The sequence below is a fragment of the Nycticebus coucang genome, chromosome 3 (assembly GCF_027406575.1).
Source record: "Nycticebus coucang isolate mNycCou1 chromosome 3, mNycCou1.pri, whole genome shotgun sequence".
NCBI classification, from domain to species: Eukaryota; Metazoa; Chordata; class Mammalia; order Primates; family Lorisidae; genus Nycticebus; species Nycticebus coucang.
In genome coordinates this window covers 27602108-27627890 of record NC_069782.1, presented here as the reverse complement: position 1 = coordinate 27627890, position 25783 = coordinate 27602108, and the positions used below count along the sequence as shown (strand labels likewise).

At 47.4% G+C, this 25783-nt stretch overlaps 1 protein-coding gene across 2 annotated transcripts in view; it reads left to right on the top strand.

Annotated features, from left to right (window-relative positions):
* The window catches only part of PLXNC1 (plexin C1), a 150304-nt gene that overhangs the window by 105454 nt on the left and 19067 nt on the right, over positions 1-25783 (top strand). For both annotated transcript variants that reach the window (XM_053584249.1, XM_053584248.1), the window contains 3 exons: positions 2742-2888; positions 18308-18485; positions 21095-21198. In XM_053584249.1, coding sequence (XP_053440224.1) covers positions 2742-2888; positions 18308-18485; positions 21095-21198 — 429 coding nt within the window. The remainder of the gene's footprint in view (positions 1-2741; positions 2889-18307; positions 18486-21094; positions 21199-25783) is intronic.

The window sequence follows — 25783 nt, the reverse complement described above, 5'->3', positions numbered from 1 at the left end:
ATCTGAAAAGCCCTGGGGTATTAGAGCCCTGGACCAGGAGTCTCAGCAGGTTTGAGCACTGAAACGTCTCAGCCTCAGCCAGCTGCATGTCTCTGGGCACGGCGATTTCCATTAGGGGCACAGTTTTCAATCCACTAAATGAGGGGTGTGGTCGTTGGCATTAAATTTCCTTCCAGCTTTTTCTACCAGGACCATGTGATTCTTGCTCTGAACTCTCAAGGGCTGCTTTGGGCATTTAAGGGATGAGGTGTTCAAAAAATCCGGGCTCCGAGCCCAAACTGCCCCCTTGAGCACAGCATTCTGGGTCAAGATTTCGCAGTGCTGATTCAAGAGTGTCTCACGCTTTCTGGGGGGTGAGGGGGAGGCACAGCTCACAGGGAGGAAGTGGCTTAGAGCCAGCCAGCGATGCTTTCGCTTTCAGTGTGATAATTCCCTCTAGTGTGGAGGGCGCAGTGGGTGACCAAGGGGGTCTGGGACACTGATGGCCCTCTGCCTCCTGCCCCACCCCATGGATATTGAGTGAGTGGCACTGGCCCGGTGACCCCCCCACCCCAGGTAACTTCCCCTTCCAAGATGCCAAGGCTTTGTGGTACATTAACTGCCACTTATGACTGTACCAGATACGACACCAAGAGCTTTGTTTACCTTTTCTCATTCAATCCCCTTCACAATAATTATCTTTCTGACCAGTTTTCATATAGAGGACCTGGGGCACACATATGTGACTCTCTCCCAGATCCCACAGCTACTGGGGGACATTGCCAGGCTCTAAGAGCTCTTGGCCACCGTGGGTGCTGAGAAGATGGAGTCTGCCCTGCTCTGTTAAATGCCTACATCCAGCCACTGGGGGAGTCATATCCCCAGAAGTTCTGACCTAGAAACTAAGTTTGGTGGTAACCTCCGACCCTGTGATTCCCTATGCCAATCACACGTCAGCAGCCAGCACCCAGCACACACACCCCGGCAAGGGTATTGGGATGACAGATGCCCAGGCCTCATGTTTAAAGATTCCAGTCCCTAAGTCTGGAGTGGGACCCAGGCATCTGAATGTTTAATAAGAGCCTAGGGGATTTGATGACGATTAGCAAAGCATTGACCTTGAGTGTGGGTAGCAGTACGGGAACACATGTCACTTGTCTCAGTCTGGCTGCACTCTGGAGAGTTCTGGAGAATTCCTGGTCAGGGCCCTTTGAGTCAGGAGCTGTCCCTCCCAATAGCCCAGGAAAGCCCACCTGGCCCCTCAAGTCCAGCCTCTGCAGGTACATGTGGTCCTCGTACAAGGGCTCCAGGCCTTGTGTCCAATCCATGCTGGAGGACAGTAGAGAAATAGGGCTCTTTTTATGTGGTCAGGATATCACCCAGGTGGGTGAAGGGGAAGAGAAGAGGGCCACAGGGCTGTGAACCACATATCAGCTTAATTTCCACTAATCTCGGGGAGGTTCATCACTAAGCAAATACTCTAGAGCTGACCCTGGGCAGAATGCCTTGGGAGGATGCAGTGGAAACAGAATAAACCACCTGCACTTGAGCTGCTCAGTTCTGTGGAACATATGCATAGTGGTTGCAAATCTGAGGCATTTCACTAACAGCAGGGGAGGCAGCCCCACCCCCCACCAAGAAAAAGTACACATGGCATAAATATGAAAAAGAAGCCATCAAGATTTACCTACCAGTTTGGGGAAAGCCTTTAGAGGAAGTAGAATTTGTTGTGATTCAAGAAGAAAGCATGGAGTTCATCTGTGACCCAGCACCAACACAGGTGCCCAGGTGGGACATTGCAAGGTGTGTTTGCCCTACAGGGAGGAGATAAGGCTGGAAAGTGTTGAACTGAAGACCTCATTTCCCACAAAGTGCTGTGAACATCAAAACCTGTCCTCTTTTGGCAAATGTTATACGATGTTCTTTTTTTTTTTTTTTTTTTGTAGTTTTTTGACCAGGACTGGGTTTGAACCCGCCATCTCCGGCATATGGGACTGGCGCCTACTCCTCTGAGCCACAGACGCCGCCCCAGTGTTCTTTACATATAATATCTCTGTTACCAATTGTGCATTTTCTAAAATGTCTTTTTTTTTATTTACTAAAAAGAAGTGACTTATTAGAAATGTAAACAATAGGCATTAGCCTAAGCATTAGCTTACCAAGTATAAGTTTAAATATAAAATAACGGCCGGACACGGTGACTCATTCCTGTAATCCTAGCACTCTGGGAGGCTGAGGCAGGTGGATTGCCTGAACGCAGGAGTTTGAGATAAGCCTGTGCAACAGCGAGACCCCCATCTTTAAAAATAGCCCGGCGTTATGGTGGGCACCTGTAGTCCCAGCTACTGGGGAGGCTAAAGCAAGAAGATCACTTGAGGTCAAGAGTTTGAGGTTGCTGTGAGCTGTGATGCCATGGCACTCCACTGAGGGTGACAAAAGGAGACTCTGTCTCTAATAATAATACTACTAATAATCATAGACTACTGTGTAGCTCATGTTGCTGTCAACTGTGAATTCTGTGAATGGGTATGCATGTGTGTATGCAGACATGCACCCGTGTTAGGGTGGGGAGGAGGTTTTCTAAGTTTTGCCTCCAATCCCAAGCAAAGCAGTATGTATTTTCTTGGGAGTTTCATGTTGATTGTTAGAAAACACTGCCTCCTGTCTCCTGTCATACTGCCATAAATGGAAACTTTAATTCTTTGGAAAGTGCCGTGGATTCTACAGAAAGCTCTAACTGTCGCATTTGTGCCTTTTCCAAGGAGACTGTTGGAGAGCCTTTCTATCTGCTGGTGACAACACTGAACCAGAAAATTAACAAGGGTCCCGTGGATGTCATCACTTGCAAAGCCCTGTACACGCTTAACGAAGACTGGCTGTTGTGGCAGGTTCCGGAATTCAGTACTGTGGTATGTGTTCCAACAGGTCCCCAGCCAGTGTCAGAAATAAGTCTGGCTGGAAACTAGAGGGTGGGGGTGGAGGTGGGGATGGGTCATTGACAGGGAAAGGAAATCATTCCTACTGTGGGAGGCGTCGTATGCTTAGTTAATTAAAAACAGTAGTTGATAAAATATTAACACGTGTTCACATAATAGATTTTAATTACTTGGATTGGGGGAGAAAATATTGTAATGATGCCTGGGATACTCATCAATTTCCAAAGATTTTAATATCAGGATTGCTTATAGCTTTCAGTGTCATCAAAGGGAATGCAAAGTACTCCCTATTCAGCACTTATAATTGCAATCAGAATTTCTCAAATGGCTCTGCTCTGGGAAGACAATGTGCGAAGATATATTTCAACCAAATTGAGGCCGTCTTATTTTAGAACGATAACACAAGACAAATTCCACCACGTTCCCCGTGCAACTTGACGCCCTTACTTTATTTTCATGGATTAGTTACAAATGTTTGGTGTCGTGCACTTAATGTACTGTGATCTCATAGATATTTTTAGAGGAAGACTGTAAATCACTACAGCAAGATGACTGGCTGGCTGGTGGAGGGTTTCACCCACTTGAGAACTTCCTTTTAACCCATCTCCACCCCACCCACCTACTACCCTTCCTAAAGAGAGACCAATTTAGGGCACGTTCAGAAATTTTAAAGAGGGAGCCAAGCACAGAAAGTATCTCTAGAATTACTTAGAGTTCTCTATGCTTTTCTGTGCAGAAAGACTTGGGAAGAGATTGCTGTGTTTTGGTTTAGTCTTTAGCTTTGCGGAGACTCTGGGCTTCTTCATAATCTCATTAGAGGAGAAAGAGGAAAAGATTACAGTGGGGCCTGGGAATTGCTCATTAAGGAAGCCGAGTCTCCTGTGGCTTTTCTCTGGATGGCCAGGACTGCAGTGTCATCCGGGAAGAATTCCTTCCCTAATTGGAGAAGGCACCACATTTCTGTGGACCGTGTGATGGTTGTGTCCGCTGGTGAGAGAAGAGTCCATAGATCGGCTGTTTCAAGTTCTCAGTCACTGCCAGATGAGTTGGCACCATGCTCAGCTGCCGTCCCTGAGGCAGGAAGCTGAGCTGAACATTTCTCCGTGTTCTGACTTCTGTTGATGCGCCTGACAGGCAGTGGAGTGGGGCACAGTAGTTCTCAAACTTTAGCAAGCATCAGAATCACCTAGAAAGCTTGCTGAACAGCAGCTGCTAGGTAGTACCTCCAGAGTTTCTGATTCACTGGGTCTGGGGTATGGCCTGAGAATTCACACATCTAATCAGCTAATGCTGATTGAAACTACTAATGCAACTTAAGAATATTGGTATCGTGGTTAAGAACGTGGGCGCTGGAGCCAGGCAGGTATGAATCCTGCCTCTGCCACTAGTTAGCTGTGTGACACTGAGCAAATTTCTAAACCTCATGTAAAAATGGAGATGATGATCATGGTGCCTGCCCCTCTCATGGGTAAGTCACAATCTCTGGGGGTACAGTCAGGTGTGATACAATGTAGAACCTCCAAAGTTGACCATCTCCCTGCATTGATCACCTCCTTAAGTTGACCTAATTTTCACAGACCACACATGACCATATGTACATATCAGTATAGCTAGTTGGCCTACTTTCCTATGTGGACTACACCTCCGTATATTGACGTTTGTTATAGGCCCTTGGGTGGTCAACTTATAGAGGTTCTACCATATTTTTTAAACTCTCCGGGTAATTCTGCTGTGCATTCAACATGGAGAACACCCCTGGGTATCTTGGAGAACAAAAGACAAACTTTGCACCAGGGCCTGCTGACTCTCCTGTCAGTGACCCTGGGTTTGACCTGTCTCCTAACCTGGGCTTACTTTTACTTTTAAACATTTTAGAAGCTCCACAACCCTCCAAAGAAAAATATTTGCAAGTTGGGGCGGCGCCTGTGGCTCAGTCGGTAAGGTGCCGGCCCCATATACCGAGAGTGGCGGGTTCAAACCCGGCCCCGGCTGAACTGCAACCAAAAAAATATAGCTGGGCGTTGTGGCGGGCGCCTGTAGTCCCAGCTACTCGGGAGGCTGAGGCAAGAGAATCGCTTCAGCCCAGGAGTTGGAGGTTGCTGTGAGCTGTGTGAGGCCACGGCACTCTACCGAGGGCCATAAAGTGAGACTCTGTCTCTACAAAAAAAAAAAAAAAGAAAAATATTTGCAAGTTAACATACAGGTGCGGGTGGGGAATCCAGCAGGTTTTTGGAGTGGGAAGGGATGGGATTAGAGCTGGGGAAGAAGTCAGATGCTGAGGCAACTTCTGAGGTTTGAGTCCTTTTTGATGCTTTACATCTGAACACTTTTTCTCCCTTTCATTTTGAAACATTATTTATTTCACAGTCAATTAAGATCATGTGTTTCTGATTTGTTAACACTCAACTCATCATCAAAATGTTACTTGATGTTGAAGAAACTCATGTCAACTCTTGGAATTTTTTTTTTATAGCCCTGGGGAAAGGGGTAATGGAAAATTATGATTCGAGAAATACGCATAAATCTTCTTTTTCAGATTTGAATTTGCCAGCAGATTTGAGACTAGGAATGGGATGAGCCACTTGCCTTAAAAAAATGGTTTCTAATGTCTTTCATGGGGTCTGTCCCACCTCACCCCCTTTCTTGGGGGGTGATTAGACTAGAAGTTACAGAGCCTTGGGCCATGCTTACGTGACAAAATCTTAACAGAAGGTCAATGTGAAAAATTTAAGGTCTTTCATTTCCTTTCCAGCAAGTTCCCCAGACTGAACCACCATATTTTTAATGTTCTGCCTTCCTCTTCTCCCTCCTCCCCACTCCTTCCCTTCACTCCCCACCCCCACAGGTGTGTACAGCCAGTGGTTTCTAGTCTAGCTTCCCAAATTTGCTTAAGGTGGTTTCTGTAATTGAAAACTAAGGTGCAGTGAACGAACTGATTCTGTGTGTATGTTGGGGGGAAAGAGAGTGAGAATTTTTTTTCTTTCCAGGAAAGTTAGAAAAAAAGTCAAGAGCAACCACAGGAACAACCTGAAATGACAGAGCCTTGGTGCCATGGCAGGGACATGTTTGACAAAACGGCCTTGTGTTTAGCTCAATGCTCAGAAGAAGCCCAGCACCTTATTTAACAACCTAAACGTTAGGTTCACACCTCTAAGATTAGGATGTGTTCTCCCTGAGGTGTGGGGTGTTTTCTAGAACATAAAGACATCCTGCCAATTTCTCATACATGAAATCATTATACTAACAAATGGGCTCTGGGAAGTAATATTTTGTTGTTTGCCTCTTGGGAGGAAAATGCCTCTTTCTTCAAATCTAAGCGAAGACCCCCAGAGCCCTACCCAAACCACCCTTCTCTATCAGGCAGATGTTCATGGGTGAGGCAGAACCCCCACTCACCGCCCGATCCTGGCATCCTCCTCCTTGACGTTAGCATGAGGGAGGGTTCCACGCACACAGGACTCCGGTCTTCCTCATGTGTCCAGGGATTCGGGTGAGGTAGCTAGGAACGGTGTTACTAGACAAAGAGGGTCCGGCCACCTGTCACTGTCAGCCAGTGTGCAGAGAGGGGGACAGGTCCACCAAACTTCGTCAGAAGGCCAGAAATTCTAGAGACCAGTGTCAGTAGCCTCTCCAGACTATTCTGTTCTTCCGTTTCCAAAGCCACAGTTTTTTGTTTGTTTGTTTGTCTGTTTTTAGACAGAGTCTTACTATGTCACCCTTGGTAGAATGCCATGGTGTCACAGCTCACAGCAACCTCAAAACTCATGGGCTTAAGTGATTTTCTTGCCTCAGCCTCCCAAGTAGCTGGGATTACAGGCGCCCACCACAACACCCGGCTATTTTTTTGTTGCAGTTGTCGTTGTTTAGCTGGTCCAGGCTGGATTCAAACCTGCCAGGCTCAGTGCATGTGGCCAGCGTTGTAACCACTGTCCTACAGGCGCTACGCCAAAAGCCAGTTTTATACTAAAAGTTCAAAGCAAATACCATGTTAATCCTTATCTTAAACAACAATCATCGGCCTAACCCATGACCCCAAACAACATTCTAATTCAAAAGTTAATCTCCTGAATCAATAGCCCTAAACTACTCTAGATATACACTTGTAGATTACAGCTGAATTTACAAAACAACAAGAAGGGGAGATTAGAGGTGAAGGTCACATAGGACCCAAACCGCAGGACCAGCGATGTCATCTCAGGGCAGGCCTGACCCACTCCATCTTGTTCTGACTACTTGCGTGCTCAGGGAAATAAGACCTATTGCTCCAGTGTTTTTATTTCCCCTTTGCAAAATTTTGAACAAGTTTGATTTTGTTGACAGAGAATCTCAGGCCTTCTCTCAGCTTACACCGTGTCAAGAGCAGAGCAGATCGCCCGAAACTTTGGGGGAACTAGTGAAAGGCTTGAGGAGCTGAATTCCAGGAAAGGGTACCACAGGAGAGAACAGACATTTGCTTCACTTTCAGGAGAAGATGAGAAAAAACCAATACCTCATGGCAGGCACGCCGAATTAACAAGACAAGTTTGACTTGTAATCAAAGCTCAGCGCGAGATGGTTTTTTGAACTCTTAAACACAGAAAATGAGTTTGCCAATCTGCTCTATCCGAGAGATAGCATCTTGGCACCGAGGGAAACAGTGTTCCGACAAGCGGATTATTACCCTCCTTTCTCATATCTGTAAAGAAAGTCTTTAAGATTATTAGAAATTCTTGGGGAAAAAAACCCACAGGTACATGCCTACAGAAATATTAATGCCTCCATTATGATTTATTGAAGATTTATGCCAGCCCACGCTTGCCTATCTTTTTCCCCAGTGGTTGCCATTTTGGGACAATCATGTTTAATAAAGCTTTTCATATATAACAGAGCCCTGGGTGTCTCTAGTAGGCGTTGCTGGTGCGTCTGCTCTTTTTTATTTTATTTTTTTCTTTTTTTGCAGTTTTTTGGCCGGGGCTGGGTTTGAACCCACCACCTCCGGCATATGGGGCCGGCGCCCTACTCCGTTGAGCCACAGCCGCCGCCCTATGCATCTGCTCTCTTTAATGGTGCTCTCTCTACCACTCCTCACTTCCCTTGGTTCCATTGAGAGCCAATGGTTCTTCTTCTTTGCGGAAGATCCATCATCCCCATAGTTAAACAGCCCACGGTCCCGATTAAGTCATTCTCTGTTCCTTCAATTACATCCCATTGTTCATTAAATCCTGATGTTTGCACTTCAGCAATCTTGTTTTTAATACTCCTAGCATTTGTGGGGAAACAGTGAAGTTAATTAACAATTCTCCAGCTTTCTTTTTTTCTTTTCCTCTCTACCATAGTACAAATCATTTCCATTATGGCTTGCAATAATGCTGAAACCATTACCAACTTCACAGTTAGTGTTCTGAGCTTCCTGATCACAGACTGAAACCATTTTTTTTATAATCATTTTAGGTAAGTCGTTCCCTCGTGGATGGCAAGCCATGGAAAATGAAAAATTAACGTTTAATGGGTGTTTTAAATGACTTTCCTCTTCAGACCCTTTCTTCTCACGCCTATAATCTTGGAATTAGAAACTAATTTAGTTATCTAAATAGAAAAGTATTTAATTTTCTCCCTTATGGCGCAAATGTGACTTTATTATTTCACTGTTAGGATCCTTATTTATATTTGTACCTCTCAGAGAATGGTAACTTTTATCACAAATCATGGTGGAAATGGAAATCATTTCCTTGATTTGTCTTTTTGGCATTGTGCAAGGCATCATTCCATTTGAGGGTACTGTTATCTAGTATGCTAATAAGATGGCCTGCCTGCCTGTTTCTATGAAATTTTTGGGAACATATCCGTGCCCGTTCATTTCCTTACTGTTTGTAGCTGCTTTCCTGTTAACGTAATGGAGTTGAATAGTTGCAACAGAGACCATGTGGGCCTCGGAGACATAAATACTTCCTATGTGGCCCTTCACAGAAAGTTCACTGGCCTTTAATCTAGAACAAGACTACAGAACAAGGAGGAGAGTCCTTCCTCCTACCAACCCAAAAAGGGTTGTGGCCTCTTTCCTCCAGGGACTGCAATGGAGATGCCATAGCACTGTTGGCAAATGTGAGACCCCTGGGGCTCTTTGCCAAAAGCAAAAAAAAAACAGCAACCAAACCCAACAACAGAAAGAATGAAAAGGCTAAAATCAATCATTTTAGGCTAAATCAGACAGTTCTCACTTGATTTTAAGATTGACAAATGTTAGGAAATGCTATTAAGGATAGAAAAATGAGGGAGGGAGACTTAAATGGGAAGCATTTCTCTCCATGAACTTTTTCTCTTCACAGTGGAAAAGGCTTACCCCTGTCCTCTGCCCCCAGTTTCTGGTAAAGGAGCAAAGTCCCTTGATTCAGGAGGCTATGGGCTATCGCTCTTTTTGGTAGGAGAAGAGGAGTGGGGGTGGGGTGGGGAAGGGGGATTGGGGCCAGGCAAGCACAGCTCAGAGGGGACACCAAACAGGATGTCCCGGGCTGCTGACTTCAGCTTGGAAAGAACCTTGGCTCACAGCTTCCCTGAGATTGCATTCTAACTCTGGGCTCACACTGCTTTTACAAAAAAAAAAAATTTTTTTTGAGACCAAGTTTTTCGTTCTTTGGCCCTGGATAGAATGCTGTGACATCATAGCTCACAGTAACCTCAAAGTCTTGGGCTTGAGCAATCTTCCTGCCTCAGTTTCCCTAGTGGCTGGGACTACAGATGCCCATCACTATGCCTGGCTAGTTTTTCTACTTTTAGTAGAGACAGGTCTTGCTCTTGCTCTGGCTGGTCTCGAATCCTGAGCTCCAGCAATCTACCCTCCTTGCTCAGCCTCCCAGAGTGTTAGGATTACAGGCATAAGCCACCACACCTGGCCTGAACTTCTGAACTGATTTTCCTTTTTTTTTTCCTTCCCTCTCTCTCTCTTTAATTCAATTTGATATGAGAACCAGACTTTTTTTCTGACTTTCATTTGGCTTTGAAATAAAATTAGAAATACATTTTTTTTTTTTGTAGAGACACTGTACTGCCCTTGGGTAGAGTGCCGTGGCGTCACACGGCTCACAGCAACCTCTAACTCTTGGGCTTACGCGATTCTCTTGCCTCAGCCTCCCGAGCAGCTGGGACTACAGGCGCCCGCCACAACGCCCGGCTATTTTTTTGTTGCAGTTTGGCCGGGGCTGGGTTTGAACCTGCCACCCTCGGCATATGGAGCCAGTGCCCTACTCTCTGAGCCACAGGCGCCGCCCAGAAATAACATTTTATAGGTTTTATTTAATGAAAGCAATTATTGTTCCAAGGCCTTTTATGAGAAAGTTGCTGCTTTGTAATAAATTCTTTTACAATGACTTTCCAGGCATTATAAGGTCTTTCAGGAAGGATGCCATAGCATCCTTGCCCTTCCTAGCCGAGGAGCAAATGAGGCTGTGGGATCTTCCTCCCACATGGGAAAATGCCTGTTCTCTACCCTTGATTCATCCTCCCAGCCCTCTACAGCCCAGTTTCTTCTGCCTCCTACAGACCTGAAATGGCTAATCATGGGGCAGGATGAGGGGTGAAACCACTGGCAAAATTGGAATGTGACCATGTGGCCCTGTGCTGTGTAGTCCACACAGATGAGGCAGGGTTTGGAGCTGGATGGTCACAGGGGTCCTCGAACTTTTTAAACAGGGGGCCAGTTCACTGTCCCTCAGACCATTGGAGGGCTGGACTATAGTTAAAAAAAAAAAAAAGAACAAATTCCTGTGCACACTGCACATATCTTATTTTGAAAGTAAAAAAACAAAACGGGAACAAATACAATCACACCGCCGCATGTGGCCCGCGAGCCGTAGTTTGAGGACCGCTGGACTCTTGGGTTTGGATCTGGGCTCAGCCACTTTCCCAGCTAGCTTCCTGTATGACCTTGGGCAAGTCATTCACCTTCTCTGAACCTGTTTCCTCATCATTATGAAGTCAGAGAATAATATATGAAACATGTCTAGCCCTCTGGCACAGATTAGGTGCTCATTCTTTTTATAATAGTTTTCTTATCGGAGCTGTTTTTCTAGTCACTTGGAAGGTCTATGAAGCAGGCAAAGTCTTCTCCGCATTCTTTTTGGCTGGTTATTTATTGATCATAGGTGATGCAGGGGAGATGAGTAGCTGACTGCATCATCATGAAAAGCCTTTCTTAAGTGCCTGTGTGCAAATGTTCTTATTAAAAATGTTGTGTATTGGGCGGCGCCTGTGGCTCAGTCGGTAAGGCGCCGGCCCCATATACCGAGGATGGCAGGTTCAAACCCGGCCCCGGCCAAACTGCAACCAAAAAATAGCCGGGCGTTGTGGCAGGCGCCTGTAGTCCCAGCTACTTGGGAGGCTGAGGCAAGAGAATCGCTTAAGCCCAGGAGTTGGAGGTTGCTGTGAGCTGTGTGAGGCCACGGCACTCTACCGAGGACCATAAAGTGAAACTCTGTCTCTACAAAAAAAAAAAAAAAAAAATGTTATGTATTGGCCGGGCATGGTGGCTCATGCCTGTGATCCCAGCATTCTGGGAAGCCAAGGCAGGAGGATCCCTAGAGCTCAGGAGTTGGAGACCAGTCTGAGCAAGAGCGAGACCCCATCTTTACTAAAAATAGAAAAATTAGCCAAGTGTTGTGGCAGGAGCCTGTAGTCCCAGCTACCTGAGAGGCTGAGGCAGGAGGACCTCTTGAACCCAGGAGTTGGAGGTTGCTGTGAGCTAGCCTGATGTCACTGCACTCTAGCTATGGGCAACGGAATAAGACTCTGTCTCAAAAAAAAAAAAAAATTACGTATTTATAACTCTGTAACTGGGCATTTACAACCTGCAACAGACAATATCCCACCTCTGGATGGATGTGAAGAGATAGCAAAGATAAAGGTGAACAGTGACCCTGAAGAGGCTGGATGGTGAAATGCTGCAAAAGGACGGGCCCTTCCAGCCTGGCCTGCTCCCTGAGGCCTTCTATTCATGGTAATAGGCATAGTTCCCAAATCCATCAGGATGCGAATCATCTGCACAGAACAGGGACCCAAGAAATCTGAGGCTTATGCAACAGAGCAGCTTATTCCTCTCCCTGACACGTCATAGGGTGGGCAGTGCAGGCCTGGGAGGCGGCTCCTTGTCAGAGCCTATGTGCCTGCTCACTGCGTCTCCTTGCACATTCCAGCCAGCAGGACATAAGCAAGGCTGCAGATAGGGGGCAGAGTGTCACCAGCTGTCTTTTATAGAAGTTTCCTAGAGGCTACCACATAACACATCCCTTTAATGCCATTAGCCAAGGCATAGTTCCCTGGCCACACCAGCAGGAGCAATGGCTGGGAATGTCGTCTTTATTCTGGGTGAACTTCACCTAGATAAAAATATCTGTGGGTGGCCCCTGAGCCACAGGGTGCTCTGGATTCAGTGGGTTCTGTGGGGTTCAATGCCAAATTTGGGGAAGGAGGTCGAGCCTGTATCTGTGTCCCAGCTGTGTCCTCTGAGAGTACTGACAGACCCTCAGGCAGAGCTCTGGTTGTCACCTTGACTGGCTTTTGGCTTTTGGCTTGCAGTTAAGAGACACATCCTGGTTAGGACCTCTGATAACTCTGTGGTCTAGGGCAGATTTCTAAACCACTCCGTCTCAGTTTCCTCATCTATTAGATGAAGCTAATAACAGTACTTACTTCATACAGCAGTTGTGCAGATTAAATAAAATTGCGAATTCCTTCTCAGCACATGGTAAGTGTTCAGAGAGTGCTAGCCATCACTGGAAATGTAGAGCGGTGTTCTCTTCACTGTTTTTTTAATAAACAATACAGGCTTTCCTTCTCTGATGGCAGTGGGTGCTTTTGGAAAGGCAAGCGTGGTCCCCCTCCCATTCACCAAAGAAAGTGAGGTTCTTTTTTTTCTTTTTCTTTGATACAGAAGCTCATTCTGTCAGCCTAGGTAGAGTGTTGCTCACAGCAACCTCAACTTCCTGGGCTCAAGCGATCCTCTTGCCTCAGCCTCCTGAGTAGCTGGGACTCCAGGCACTGCCACAACGCCTGGATAATTGTTTTATTTTTAGTAGAGACGGGGGGTCTTGCTTTTGCTCAGGCTGGTCTCAAACTCCTAAGCTCAGGCAATCTACCTGCCTCAGCCTCCCAGAGTGCTGGGATTACAGGCGTGAGCCACCACCCCTGACCAAGAAAGTGGGGTTCTTTCTTCAGCCATTCTGACCTGGTAGCCTGAGAAAAGATTGAAGCTTGCTGCTCCCCAGTCTAATGAGAGGCTGGAAACCAAGTGTCTTCATGGTCCAGTAGGCCTCCCTCAGGTGCTATAGCTCCTTTCTAGACTCAATTCTCAGCCTTCCCTGATTTCTCTCCTTTTAACAACTCCCCTCCCAGCCAGAGGTGATTTCTCTGAACCTATAAAACATTCCATCTATGCCTCTCATAGTCTACCTGGCATTGGAACGTGTTGTGTACGTCCCACAATTCCCCTACTAGTCTGCTCGTACTTTGATGCATTCAGCAGTGAGAGAAAATGGGGCTAATGGTGCCTTAATAGGAAGAGTGTGGAATTTGCATCTCAGAGCAGAAAGTTTGGAGGTTAGGAGCGCTAAGGCTGGGCCATCCACTGAGTGGTGTTAGATAGCCATCCACTGGTCACCATCTGCTACCCCTCTTGGCCCTGCCCTCCTAGTCACAAGAAGGCTGCCAGAGCTCCAAGAACTTTTCTCCCTTTTGTTGGGGTTGAAACCCTTCCCTTTTATGTGGAGTTGGCCAGAGATGGATTACATGCCCAGTCCCTGGTGAAGGAGATGGGAGTTGCCACCTGTCATTTTTCCTAACCTAGGCCAGGCCCAACTGCTGCTGATACCTGGCTTTTGTTAGCAAAGGAGGAGGGCTGTTAGTGGGACAACCACCCAGATCTGGGGCCCTAGTGTTGCCAACACTTTTATGCCAAAGAGATAGGGAGAGCCAGAGAATTTCTTCTTAATAGAAGGGCAGAATTGGGGGAAAGAGACCAATGTACATTTTAGAGGAATTTAGCCTTTTCTGGATATTTTGTCACTGCACAGATTTGGGCCTCACTTACTTTACAAAACATTTCCATGCCTTGAAAGACAGGATTGCCAAGTGTTTAAGAACGCAGAGCTGGAGTGACTAATTCTATCATCTTCTTGCTGGGTTACTTTGTGCCACTTATGTAACCTCTCTGTGCCTCAGTGTCTCCATCTTTAAAATGGGAATATTAAAAGAACCCACCCCGTAGGGTTGTTTCTGAAATGGTATCTACTAATACGTCATTTAAAACAGTGCTTGGCATATAGTATGTATGAAGTATTCCTTAATTCGCCAGTATTATATGTCATTAATGATCCTGTTGCTCCCTTGAGATAGCAGCAATGAGAATTCCAAGGCTCAGACACGTTAGATGTCTTGCCCACACTTCCACGGCTGAGAACCGGACAGTCCAGGTGGTCTGATACTGCAGGCCTGGTGCTCAGACCCTGGGCCCTCCTCTCCTTCCTATTCAGAGTTCTCTGAACACCTCCTAAAGGGGATAGTGATACCTGATAGCTGACTATTGTTTCCCAGTGACGCTTTCATCTCCCAAATGTGTGAATTATCTGAGAACAAGGACTGTGGCACCAAGGAGAGGGTCAGAGAAGATTCTAGTGAAATGGGCTTTGAAGGAGGTAGAGATTTGGAGAGATGGTGTTTTTAACTGGGGAATCTCCCCCCACAGGAGGCGGTGGCTCAAGGCAGACCCCATGTGCGATGTCATGTCAGGAAAGATAAGGCCTGCCCGGCACCCCCAATTTCCCAGCCCCCCCCACCTCCATCCCTCAGCAGAGACCCCTGAGTGCTTTGAGGGGGTGGGGACAGGGGCACTGGGAGGCAGACACTGAGAGCCTCCCCTCTGCTGACACCTTGGAAACTGCCTGTTTGAGCGCTAAGTCTTAGCAGCATAAGAAATGAACACAAATCAATTTGTGTCTGAATTTACTCTCGGAATTCCCTGTGGACTCTATCAAATGCCACTTTTACCTCTTTTCCACCCATCTAGCTGTGGAGGCAGTGGCAGATTTACGTGATTTTACATCCAGTTAAGTTTTCTTTTTATTGTTTTGGTTATGTTTTATTTATTGCCTATAAAGAGGTGTTTTTGTTAAAGACAATAGTGCCCTTTAGGTAGTAACAGAATAGTATTTCACAGATACCTATAAACAAGCTGGGATTGCTGGAGCTCTGATTAAAAGCTGCTTGCCATCTCTCTTTAGCTCTGGAGACCTCTGGGAATAGAGTAACTGCAATTACTCCCCACCGCGAGGGAACCAACTCGTAGAGAAATATGGTGAGACCCACGCAGACTGGTTGGCAGGTCCAGCACTGGTGCTCAGCCCCCTGCCCCTCTGGGGGTTGGGGCCATCTAGTTTAGGGTGCTGTTTGCATCCTGGTCTAGGTCAGGGTTCTTGGAGGCCAAGAGGCTTCCCAGCTGTAGGTGGGACCTGGATTGGCAGGGAAGGCCAGCGTGGTGAGAGGGGGACAAAGTAGCTGAGAGGATCTTGGCACCAGCTCTTCAGTGAAATGAATCTGGCCTCAGCTCCTGGCTCTGCCACATAATAGCTGTGCCCCTAGAGCAAGCTGCTTTGGGCCCAGTTCCCTTATTCTAGAGCAGGGATGGTAGTAGTAAAATAGCTTCCTTCACTTGGACGTTGGGAGGATTAAAAGAAGTATGTCTTGAAATGCATTTGGCAGAGAGTCTGGCCCCAGTGGCTCCAATAAACATCCCTAGAGCCCCAGTGCAGTGGCTCATGCCTGTCATCCTAGCACTCTGGGAGGCTGAGGCAGGTGTAATGCTTGAGGTCAAGAGTTCAAGACCAACCTGAGCAAGACCCCAGCTCTACTAAAAACAGAGCTGGGATTGTGATGGCTACCCCTTTTCCCAGCTACTTGGGAGACTGAGGCAAGAGGATCACTTTAGCCCAAGGGTTTGAGGTTGCTGTGAGCTATGACACCACATCACACTACCCAAGGTGACAGGGTGAGACTCTGTCTCCAAAAAAAAAAAAAAAAAAGTCTCTAGGGCAGGGAGGCGAGGGAGGAGACTCAGACCCAGGTTCCCACACTGGTTCCTTATAGACAGTCTGCCCAGCGGCCCTGCCTTCTCTCCTTTTGGTTTTTCCTAGCCTGTGGCTGGCCCAGTTGGCCAGTGGTCCAGACCGAGCACCTTCACGGGAGCAAGTCATCCAGGAAGGGAAGTTGCACAGGCCAGACTGAAGTCACAGGCTTAACCTCAGAGTCCCGATCCTACTGACAGAGGCTTTTAACCTTTTGTTTAGAACTGGACCAAAGCTTACCATTTAGTAATGAGAAATGAGATGGTAGGGGCAAGAATTAAAAGCATGTGTCTGAGCCCTCTTGGACTGTTAGAACATAATAACCATAAACTGGAGAACATTTCTCACAGTTCTGGAGGCTGGAATGTCCATGAACAAGATTCGGTGGGCCAAGGGCACAGTGGCTCACACCTGTAATCCTAGCACACTGGGAGGCCGAGGTGGGTGGATTGCTTGAGCTTAGGAGTTGGAGACCAGCCTGAACAAGAGCAAGGCTCCATGTCTACTGAAAATAAAAAAATAGGCAGGTGTGGTGGAGGGCACCTGTGGTCCCAACTACACAGGAGGCTGAAGCAGGAGGATCACATGAGCTCATGAGTTTGAGGTTGCTGTGAGCCATGATGTCACTGTACTCTACCCAGGGCAGAGTCTCAAAAAAAAAAAAAAAAAAACCAAAGATTTGGTTTCTTACAGATGGGGCCTTCTTGTTGTGTCCTCATATGGTGGAAGGGCCAAGGCAGCTCAGCAGGGGGGAAGGGAGAACCCTCTTTTAAAAGGCCCTCCCCCACATACCATGCCCTTGGGGGTCAGGGTTTCAAGCATGAATGTAGGGGTACCCAGATATTCAGCATTAAAGAGAAGATAGACCCTCCGGAGCCTTCCGGATGGTCCAGGGTAAGTCTCCCAAAGTTCATCTTTCATGGGAGACCAGCGCTGCTTTTCCCAGTTGGCAAATAAGAAACTGAGATACAGAGAGAGAGGTTATGCAGCTAGTTAGCGATGGACCGATGGGTCACCCAGCTGGTTTGTATTGGGCTTAAAGCCAACATCCTGCCTGACTCCACTTGCTGACAGCTTCCTCCCCACTGACTGAGACATTGAGCATGGAGTCCATGTTCTGGCTGTTCAGTCTGGGCCAAATCTCTGTCTCCAAATGAACGCATATTAACAATAGTAATAATTATCCCAAGTTATTATTACCGTTACTGTCATCAGCCCTTCCCAGCACCCTGGCCCTGTGCTCAGCTTTCGAAGGCATTATCTCAACCTCCAGAGCAACACTGGAAGGCAGGTGTCATCCTTATACCCATTTTAAAGTTGAATTAATCTGAAGGGTCCCCATTTTCCATATTGTTTATATTTTCATTTCTTAACATTCCCATTACTTGATCATTTTGCGTTTCTTCTAAGCCAGGCTCAAAACCATTCAATAAGTGTGCATTTTATACGATACCCAGGTCCCTCTGAGTCCCCGCATACCAAGGTGCCTTAGAATCTAAAACACACATTATGCTGTTTACCATATACCCTTAGCTCTTCCCTGAATCAACTCCCCTGAGGATCTGTAGTAGGTAAAACTTTTTATTTGTTCTTAGACAAAGTAAACTCGAAATTACTTTTAAGCTCATTTTGAAACATTCCCCAGCTCTTTTGATTTTATGAAGGCCTTACTTCCCTGCTGGTCTAATTCTAAAGTTTTGTTGCACTGGGGAAATGTTAACTGACAAAATGTTAAGTAATGGTGCTGAAATGTAAAGTAATTGATGCAAGAATAATAATACCGGGTGGGGATCTCAGTGTTTTAATGAGGGCTCAGAAACTGGCGGCGTGGAGATAGATGTTACTGTAATTAATGCTGCATATTAAGAAGTGACCTCTTCAGCACGATCAATACAGGGACCTCATGACCTTTCCTGTCACCTGGAACTTCACTTCTGGGACTGTGTGGTCCGGCTAATAAAAAAGATAATCAGTCAGCCCTCATCTCCTGCAGAATTTTTCCTTTTTTTAAAGATGAAATTAGAAATCACTGTTTTTAGAATATTTATGTGTACATATATTTTACTCTCAGATCTATTTATTCAATGCATGCCCTATAATGAGAGTTTTAACGTTCTGTTTTCCTTTCCATTATCCCTGAAAAAAAATGAATTACGGAGAAAAGATGAAAGTAGCATAATGCGATCCAGTGTTTGCTAATGCACTGTGAGAGGTGTTAGTAGGACTCACCAAGGTTTGTGTCTTTTATGAATGCCTTTCCGATTGCAATTATCTAATAGACTCGGAAACCTGTTTATATTCTTGCAGGCATTAAACATCGTCTTTGAAAAAATCCCAGAAAACGAGAGTGCAGATGTCTGTCGGAATATTTCAGTCAATGTTCTCGACTGTGATACCATAGGCCAAGCCAAAGAAAAGATTTTCCAAGCATTCTTAAGCAAAAATGGCTCTCCTTACGGACTTCAGCTCAATGAAATTGGTCTTGGTAAGGCAACGTGGGAGCAAATTGTCCCAACCTCTAAGAATCCCCTCTCTCCCTTCCCTCCTTTATCCTTCTTTTTGGTGAAGCTTAAATGGCTGGCTTGTTCCCCCAGGACACATGTCTAGGGGCGGAGAGACGGCTTTGCTTCCTCCTAAGCATCATGATTCTTTCTGGGAAGCATAATCCTTCCAAAGATGCCATTTTCTAAATATTATGCTTGTAAATCAGATTCATGAGATTGCTGAACCCTAAGACCAAACAGAATCGCCTTGCATCCAGACATACAGAAAGGTGTAAACTCCAAACCCTCTGTGCGTGTTGGGTCTCGTGTTGGCGTTTGATTTGTTTGTTGTGATGCTGAGCGTGTCATTAGTGGGTGGCTCAGACTCTGGGTGTTAACTCCAGCCTGCTAGAAAGGTCATCTTCCTCTCTGCTAATCGCATCCTGCATTAAGCGTATGCTCCGTCCTCCGCCGGCACAGCAGCATCTGCTGTAACTGGTCGTCGGGCTCCACTAGCCTGCTGCAAAGGACAGCACACACGTGAGCCAGCTGCCAGAGCTCCACTGCACTCAAATGCTCATCAACATTTTAAAGTTGAGCTCCATGCAGCCTTCCTGGGAGACTGTTGTGGGATTTTATAGCAGATAAAGGGAAAGAAAAAAGAGTAAAATCGAAGCAGTGACAGTGTGGCAAGGTTCACCCCCCCATGTACAATCGTAGGCAGTTAAAATCCTCCCACTCGGCCCTCCCAGTCAAACCTCTCTCTAAAAGCCATTGAGAAAAGCCTGGGATGTCTAAGTGAGGCCATGTGGATGTACAGCAGTGTCATGACCTGGCTTCAAAGACAGCAGGGCCACTGAGATCTCTCTTCCTTCTATTGGATGAGTGCTGGGCGACGTGAAGACCATTTTAGCTCATTTGGTTAGATGCAGGGTCAGAGTGGCAGCCCCAGCCAGGAAACCACAACTGACCCTAGACCGGCAACTTCCTTGCCCTGACTACACATCTTGCAAATGTGTAGCTTGGACTCCAAAGGACTTGGGCACACCCTGCCTGATAGTCACAGGGAGAACAGCCCCTCAGCCTCCGTCCTTTGGCTGACGAGTCAGTAGTAGCTTCCTCACCCTTTTCCTGGGTTTGTGCCAATCACGTATCCCTTGCCTCCTAAAGTAGGAAGGCAGGGATCAGGACAAGCAGGTGGCCACACGTTGTGGTCTGATAGCAGAGAGAGACATGGCCGGTCAGCCATGTCCTCTGCGTGCCTGTCGATGTCCCAAGTTACCTCCAAGCTGGTCGGGAAACTAAGGCACAGCCTTAGAAACCAACTGTGAATTGTACTGAATCTAACACGAGAGGCCAGCTCTGCTCAGAGCTCTGATAGCAGAGGCTCCCAAACTCAGACAATGAGATAGGGCAGAAAAGACATCAGTAAGGGACGTCTGCTGCAGAAAGTGGTGGGACCTGACTTAACTGGGAAAAGACTTGCCTTCTAAGAAGGCAGTGGCTGCCAGTCAGCTTCAGCCGATGGTTGTCAGGCTAGCTGTAGGGTCAGCATTACCAGATAGTCTGATTCTTTTGACAAGAGAAATAAGATATCCAAAAAAAAAAATTTTTTTTTTTTTTTTTTTTTTTTTTTTGAGACAGAGTCTCACTCTGTTGCCCCAGACTAGAGTGTCATGGTGTCAGAGCTCACAGCAACCTCAAACTCCTGGGCTCAAGCGATCCTCTTGCCTCAGCCTTCCTGAGTAGCTGGGACTACAGGTAGGCGCCACTGAGTCTAGCTAGTGAGACAAAATAGAAAAACTAGCCAGGTATCATGGTGTGTGCCTGTAGTCCCAGCTACTTGGGAGGCTGAGGCAAGAGGATCACTTTAGCCCAAGAGTTTGAGGTTGCTCAACGCAGGGACGCCATGGGAGCAAGAAAGTGAGACTGTCCCAAAACAAAAACAAAACCCAGTAATTAATAAAACACTGTAGGTTCCAAAAATAAATAACCTACACATTTGGGGCCCACATTCTCACCCCAGGCACAAGTTGGCAATTGGCCAGAGAGTTAGCACCCTGTGGTACGTTAGCACCCAGTACTCCCCGCTCCCCAACAGGAACCCACAAAAGATCATTCATGTTTAGCTCTGCTTGTGAACATGTGCACACATGTGGGTGAGGACACAGATTTGCTTCTAGAAGCTTTTGAAGAGCATAGTCCCTCAGAGGATCCATGATCTGACTTCACTGACTTCACTTCCAGGCTTAGCCTTCGTAAAAGCTTAGAGTAAAAGCCTCAAGGAAAAGTGATTTTAAACATCAGAGCCCTGGCCAGGTGCCCGGCCTGTTGTCCCAGACTAGGAGGTCGAGGCTGCAGTGAGCTGTGGTCGTGTGGCTGCACTCCAGCCTGGGCAACAGAGCAAGATCGTGTCTCTTAAAAAAAAATCAGGTCCCTAAACAAGGCCACCAGCCTGCTGTCTCTACACCTTAAAACACAAGATTCACCATTTCATTCAAGTTTTATTTGTTTATAATAACACTTGTGAAAGCTAACAGGGTAGCATTTAAAATTTCTCATTGTGATTCTAGAAACAAAACAAAACTCACCCCCACCCCTCTTCCCCCAGAGCTGCAAGTGGGCACACGACAAAAAGAACTTCTGGACATCGACAGTTCCTCCGTGATCCTGGAAGATGGAATAACCAAGTTGAACACCATTGGCCACTATGAGGTAAGAGCAGGGCCTGGCCCCAGGGCCTCCTCCCGCAGCCCCAATCCTTACTAGATAATTTCCAGGACAAAGGAAATCCTCTTGAGCAGGGACTCAAAGCCGTTTTCTGTAATAATTCGCAGATTGCTTGTTTCCGTTTTCTCTGGTTGCTTGTTCAGAGGAGCCGTGGCGTGCCTGTCACTGTTCCCCTCTCAGAAGGCTGTGATTTTCATATCACCTGAATTTTAGGTCATGAGCTCTGCCTTCAGGGGCTTCACAGGCCCTGTGGAGAAGCCAGCCTGTTGCAGAGAAGAGGGGGCTGGCAAGAAGAGGCGACGCAGGCCCTGCTGGGCCTGGTCAGCCTCTTTGGGAACCTGGTTGTTCCCAGAGAAGAGTTGTTCTTTAGCTTGCACTGGGGGTCAAGTGTGTTGGTGCTGCACAAACCCCCTGGAAGCTCAAAGCCTCCCCTCCGTCCTCTATGTTCATACCAGACCTCAGAACCTGGTGTGTAGAGTCCTGTTTTCTGAAGAAGTTCTAAATTTCCTGTTTGTTCTCAACGATACTTCCTTTGGCCCCTTGACCCACATGTGGGTTGAATGCTGAGGTCGGTGAGATGCACACACCACTTCTCAGAGACCCAGTGCCTGAGAAGCCTGCACGTAACAGGACAGGAGGCAGGGCAGGTTCCTGAACCCGCCTGGTGACTGGGATTCATGCGCTCAGCAGTATTATCCAGATGATCTTTGAAGATCCTCTCTGTGCTAAGAGCTGAGGCTGCAGAGAATGGAACAGAGACCAGGTCCCATCGTCACAAAGCCTACAACCCTGGGAGGGGTGGAAAGAGGGAGGAAGGGATGAGGAAAGAGGCAACACTTCATGGTGACATAGTGCTGTAGTTTGGAGCATCTGGGAAGGCTTCCTGGAGGAGGTGATCGCTGACTGACTGGGTTCTAAAGAATGAAGAGGACTGGGTCAGGCTGGGATAGGGGGCCAGGACATCAGCAGGGAAGGGAGAAAGGGCACATCCTTCAACAGAATGGCTTGTAGATTGGCCAGAACCGGAGCAAACCAGGGGCAGAGGTGGTGGGGAGTGGAGTGAAAGTGGAGCACTCATTCTGTGGCCAGGTGCTATTTTTAGCATTTCCTTGTATTTTGGCTCCTTCTGTCCTATAGCAGCCCTATGAGGTAGGTACTGTTATTAACCCCCCTTTCTGGATGGGTACACGAAGGCTCAGGGAGATTTAGTAACAGCTAGTCAGCCGCAGAGCCAGGTCCAGATCCAGAGAGTTGGCTGTGGGGTCCATGGCTGAGCCAGCACGTGCTGCGGCCTCTTGCAGAGAAGAGGGGGGTGGCAAGAAGGGGGTGACACAAGCCTTGCAGGGCCTGGTCACCCTCTTCCAGAGTTTGGATGTTACCAGAAAATTAGGAGGAGCCGTTGGAGGGCTGTCAGCAGGGGAGGTTTGTATTTCAGACAATGACCGTGGCTGTGCCTGGTGCACAGAAATGAGGAGTGCACCCCTGGACACAGGGAGCCCCTCAGAAGCTGCTGAAGGACTTCAGGTGAGGATTGGTGCTGTCTAAACCCGACACAGCCACTCCAAAGATGGAGATGTGTGAGTGGATTCAGCATCGCTCCGGAGCGGACACCACAAGCTGTGCGGACGGGATTGATGCTGCAGCAGGGAGGGCTCAGCGGTGGCACTCAGGGCTGGCTGGGCAGGTGCAGGTATATGGATACTTTTCCAGAGCTGAAGAAGCCGGGACCCTGAGGGAGGATGCCCCTCCTGACTCCCACAGCTGGAAAGGCCCAGGGAGACAGGTCTGCACCAGGAAGGACTTAGGACTCTGCCAGGAGGGCCGGGCGAGGGGGCTCATGCCTGTAAGGCTAGGACCCTAGGAGGCCGAGGCCAAGGCAAATGGATCGCCTGAGCTCAGGAGTTTGAGACAGAGAGCAAGAGCAAGACCCCGTCCCTTCTAAAAATAGAAAAACTAGCCAGGAGTTGTGGCAAGCGCCTGTAGTCCCAGCTACTCAGGAGGCAAAGGCAAGAGAATTGTTTGGAGCTCAGACTTTCTAACCTTGGAATCATCTTGCCAAGAGCTGTTGTTATCCTTAGCTTCTGGAGTTTGTATAATCCCCAGGGAACTTTCTTTTTTTTTTTTTTTATTGTTGGGGATTCATTGAGGGTACAATAAGCCAGGTTACACTGATTGCAATTGTTAGGTAACTTTCTAAAAGCACGTACTCCTGGGCTCAGGAATCTGGGGTGTTGGTGGGCTGCACTTGGAGAAACTACTCCGAGGGGGTGTAATGGATGGAAGGAGGTCAGAGTCGGGGTGCCACCTTTGGGGTGGAAGTGCTCCAGTAGTGGCTTATCACCACATCAATTTGAAGTGCAGGCATCCCCTTCTGTCCCCACATCTAGGTGGCAAGCTTGTCTTGGCACCGTCACAGGCCTGCGTTGGTGCTGTTGGCTAGGATGTCCGCCTCACTCGGCTGTGCCTTCCCCCCTTCTCAGCACCCCTCAGCCACCATGGGGCATCGTGGCGTAGGCCCCAAGGGAAGGGGATGTGGTTAGTCACTGCCATTGATAGGGCAAGGCAGGACAAGGCAGTCCAGCCGAGAAAACGAAGAACCACCACAGCTGTCTGCAAGGCAAGGGAACGGCCTGTCAGGAAAGATAGAGCATCACTCTTCACTGGAGACATCGGCCGTGCTAGACACCTATCTGCTTAAGGATGATAATGAAATTAATCCGGCCTGTAGTCACTTCCCGTCCAAATGATTTATTGGCCTCATACCCCGGTGTTGCCGCACGGTGGTAATAAATGACACCACTAGGACATGAGGGCTTAAAGGATTCTCCTTATTTTAAAAAGCTAAGCTGTAAGGCAAATAAACGCAGAGAGCTTGAAGGAAGCCAGGGAGGTCATTGGGGGCGGTGCTCTCTAGGCCTGGACCATTTCAAAGCCCCTTTTTTTAAAGACCACTGGGAGAAAAGCATCCAGCCCCACCCTCAGCTACCTAAATCTACCCTTGATGTAGGAGCCAGCGCCTCCGCAGATTCAAAATTTGGAGTAATTTGACAGGGCTGAGCCGAAGTTTGCTTTTGCCATTTCGTTTAAAGAAAAATTTTCTCCTGGAGCCCTAGCTTTTCCCTCCAAAGAGGCAAGATGCTAATTATCACTCTTATTCATTTACTAAAGTGCCCTAGTTTGAGTCACTGTATGTGCTTGAAAGCAAAAAAATATTTCATTTAAAAATAGGGCCTAACTCAGAGTTTTAAGTGAATCAGACTCACCTCCCTCCAATTAGTCTAAATTAGTTGGATTTTAAAGTTAATGTGTAGTGACGGCCAGTTCCTCCTCCTATCTAAACAAAGTCCCTGCTGCTGGAGTGTGAGCCTTTTCTTCTCGCCTTGGTCTGTCCTGAGGGCAGAGAGAGGGTAGCTGGTCTCTGGAGGACTTACTCTGTTTATTTGAAGAACAGGTTTCTAGAGGGGATGTGAGGGCACAGCAAAAATACAGCATCTCACAGATTAGATGCAGGCCCCAGCTTTGCACGCTGCCAGCACTGCCCCGTTGTCACCTATTGCTGGCATCCTTGGCTGGCATCCTTGCCAAACCTGGCATTGTGGCCATTGCCTTCCATGATGGTGACATCGGCAGCCAGTGCCCAGCACTGCACACACTCATTAGCTGCGTCACTGTGCACAACCACCCTCTGAGGCAGGTGCCTTCATTAGCCCCATTTTCTATCAAATATATGTAGAGGAGGGCGGATTTCTGCTCCAGCCTCTCTGTCCTGTGCAGACAAGGGGTTGAGCGTGCTGCTGTCTTTACAAACGCATTAAGCCAGAGGAGTGTTTCTCCCCTATAATTAAACCTCCCTGAGCACTTCCTTAACTGGCTGTTGCTGTGTGTGCATTTACTATGAAGGGGACAGTGCGTATGCTCTGGAGCCCACACCATCAGGAGTCTATGTGTTAGCATGTGACTGCAGCAGATGGTCCCTCTGGGGTCTAGGCTTTCTTCCTCTCACCTGCACCCCTGTGACCTTTTGCTGGGCCATGTTACAGCTGTGGCATGGTGTTGAGTGTACAGGAAATTTTCTCTGCAGATCACACCTCTTGTTTTGACCTGCAGAGTTTTGAGAGGCAGAAAAGGTTTAACCGCTATGTTGCTTGGAAAGCGTTGCTTGTAACAGATGTGTGCTAATGCAGAAGTGGTCACTAACACCAAATTTGTTATTCAAAAGACCTTTAAAGGTCCTAGGAACATCCCACAGGATCTGCTGGGAAAGGGCAGCAGTCCTTCTGGTCAGGTGTGTCATCTGTGACACTAAAATATATTAATAAGGGGGTTGGACTGTCTCTGAAGGTCTCTTGCAGTGTGGATGTAGAGACTCGTTTATCAACACGCATGAGGTGCTGCTTGTGAGCTGGGCCCAGTTCAGGGGCTTTCACCAATAGCAACTCCTTTGGTTTTCCTCATGACTCCACGAGGTGAATACTATCACTTCTTCCCTATTCTGAGAACCATCGGGGCTAAGAAACTCAGCTAAGGTTGCACAGTTCCTCTCACTGAAACCCCAAGGCTGAAAGCAGAT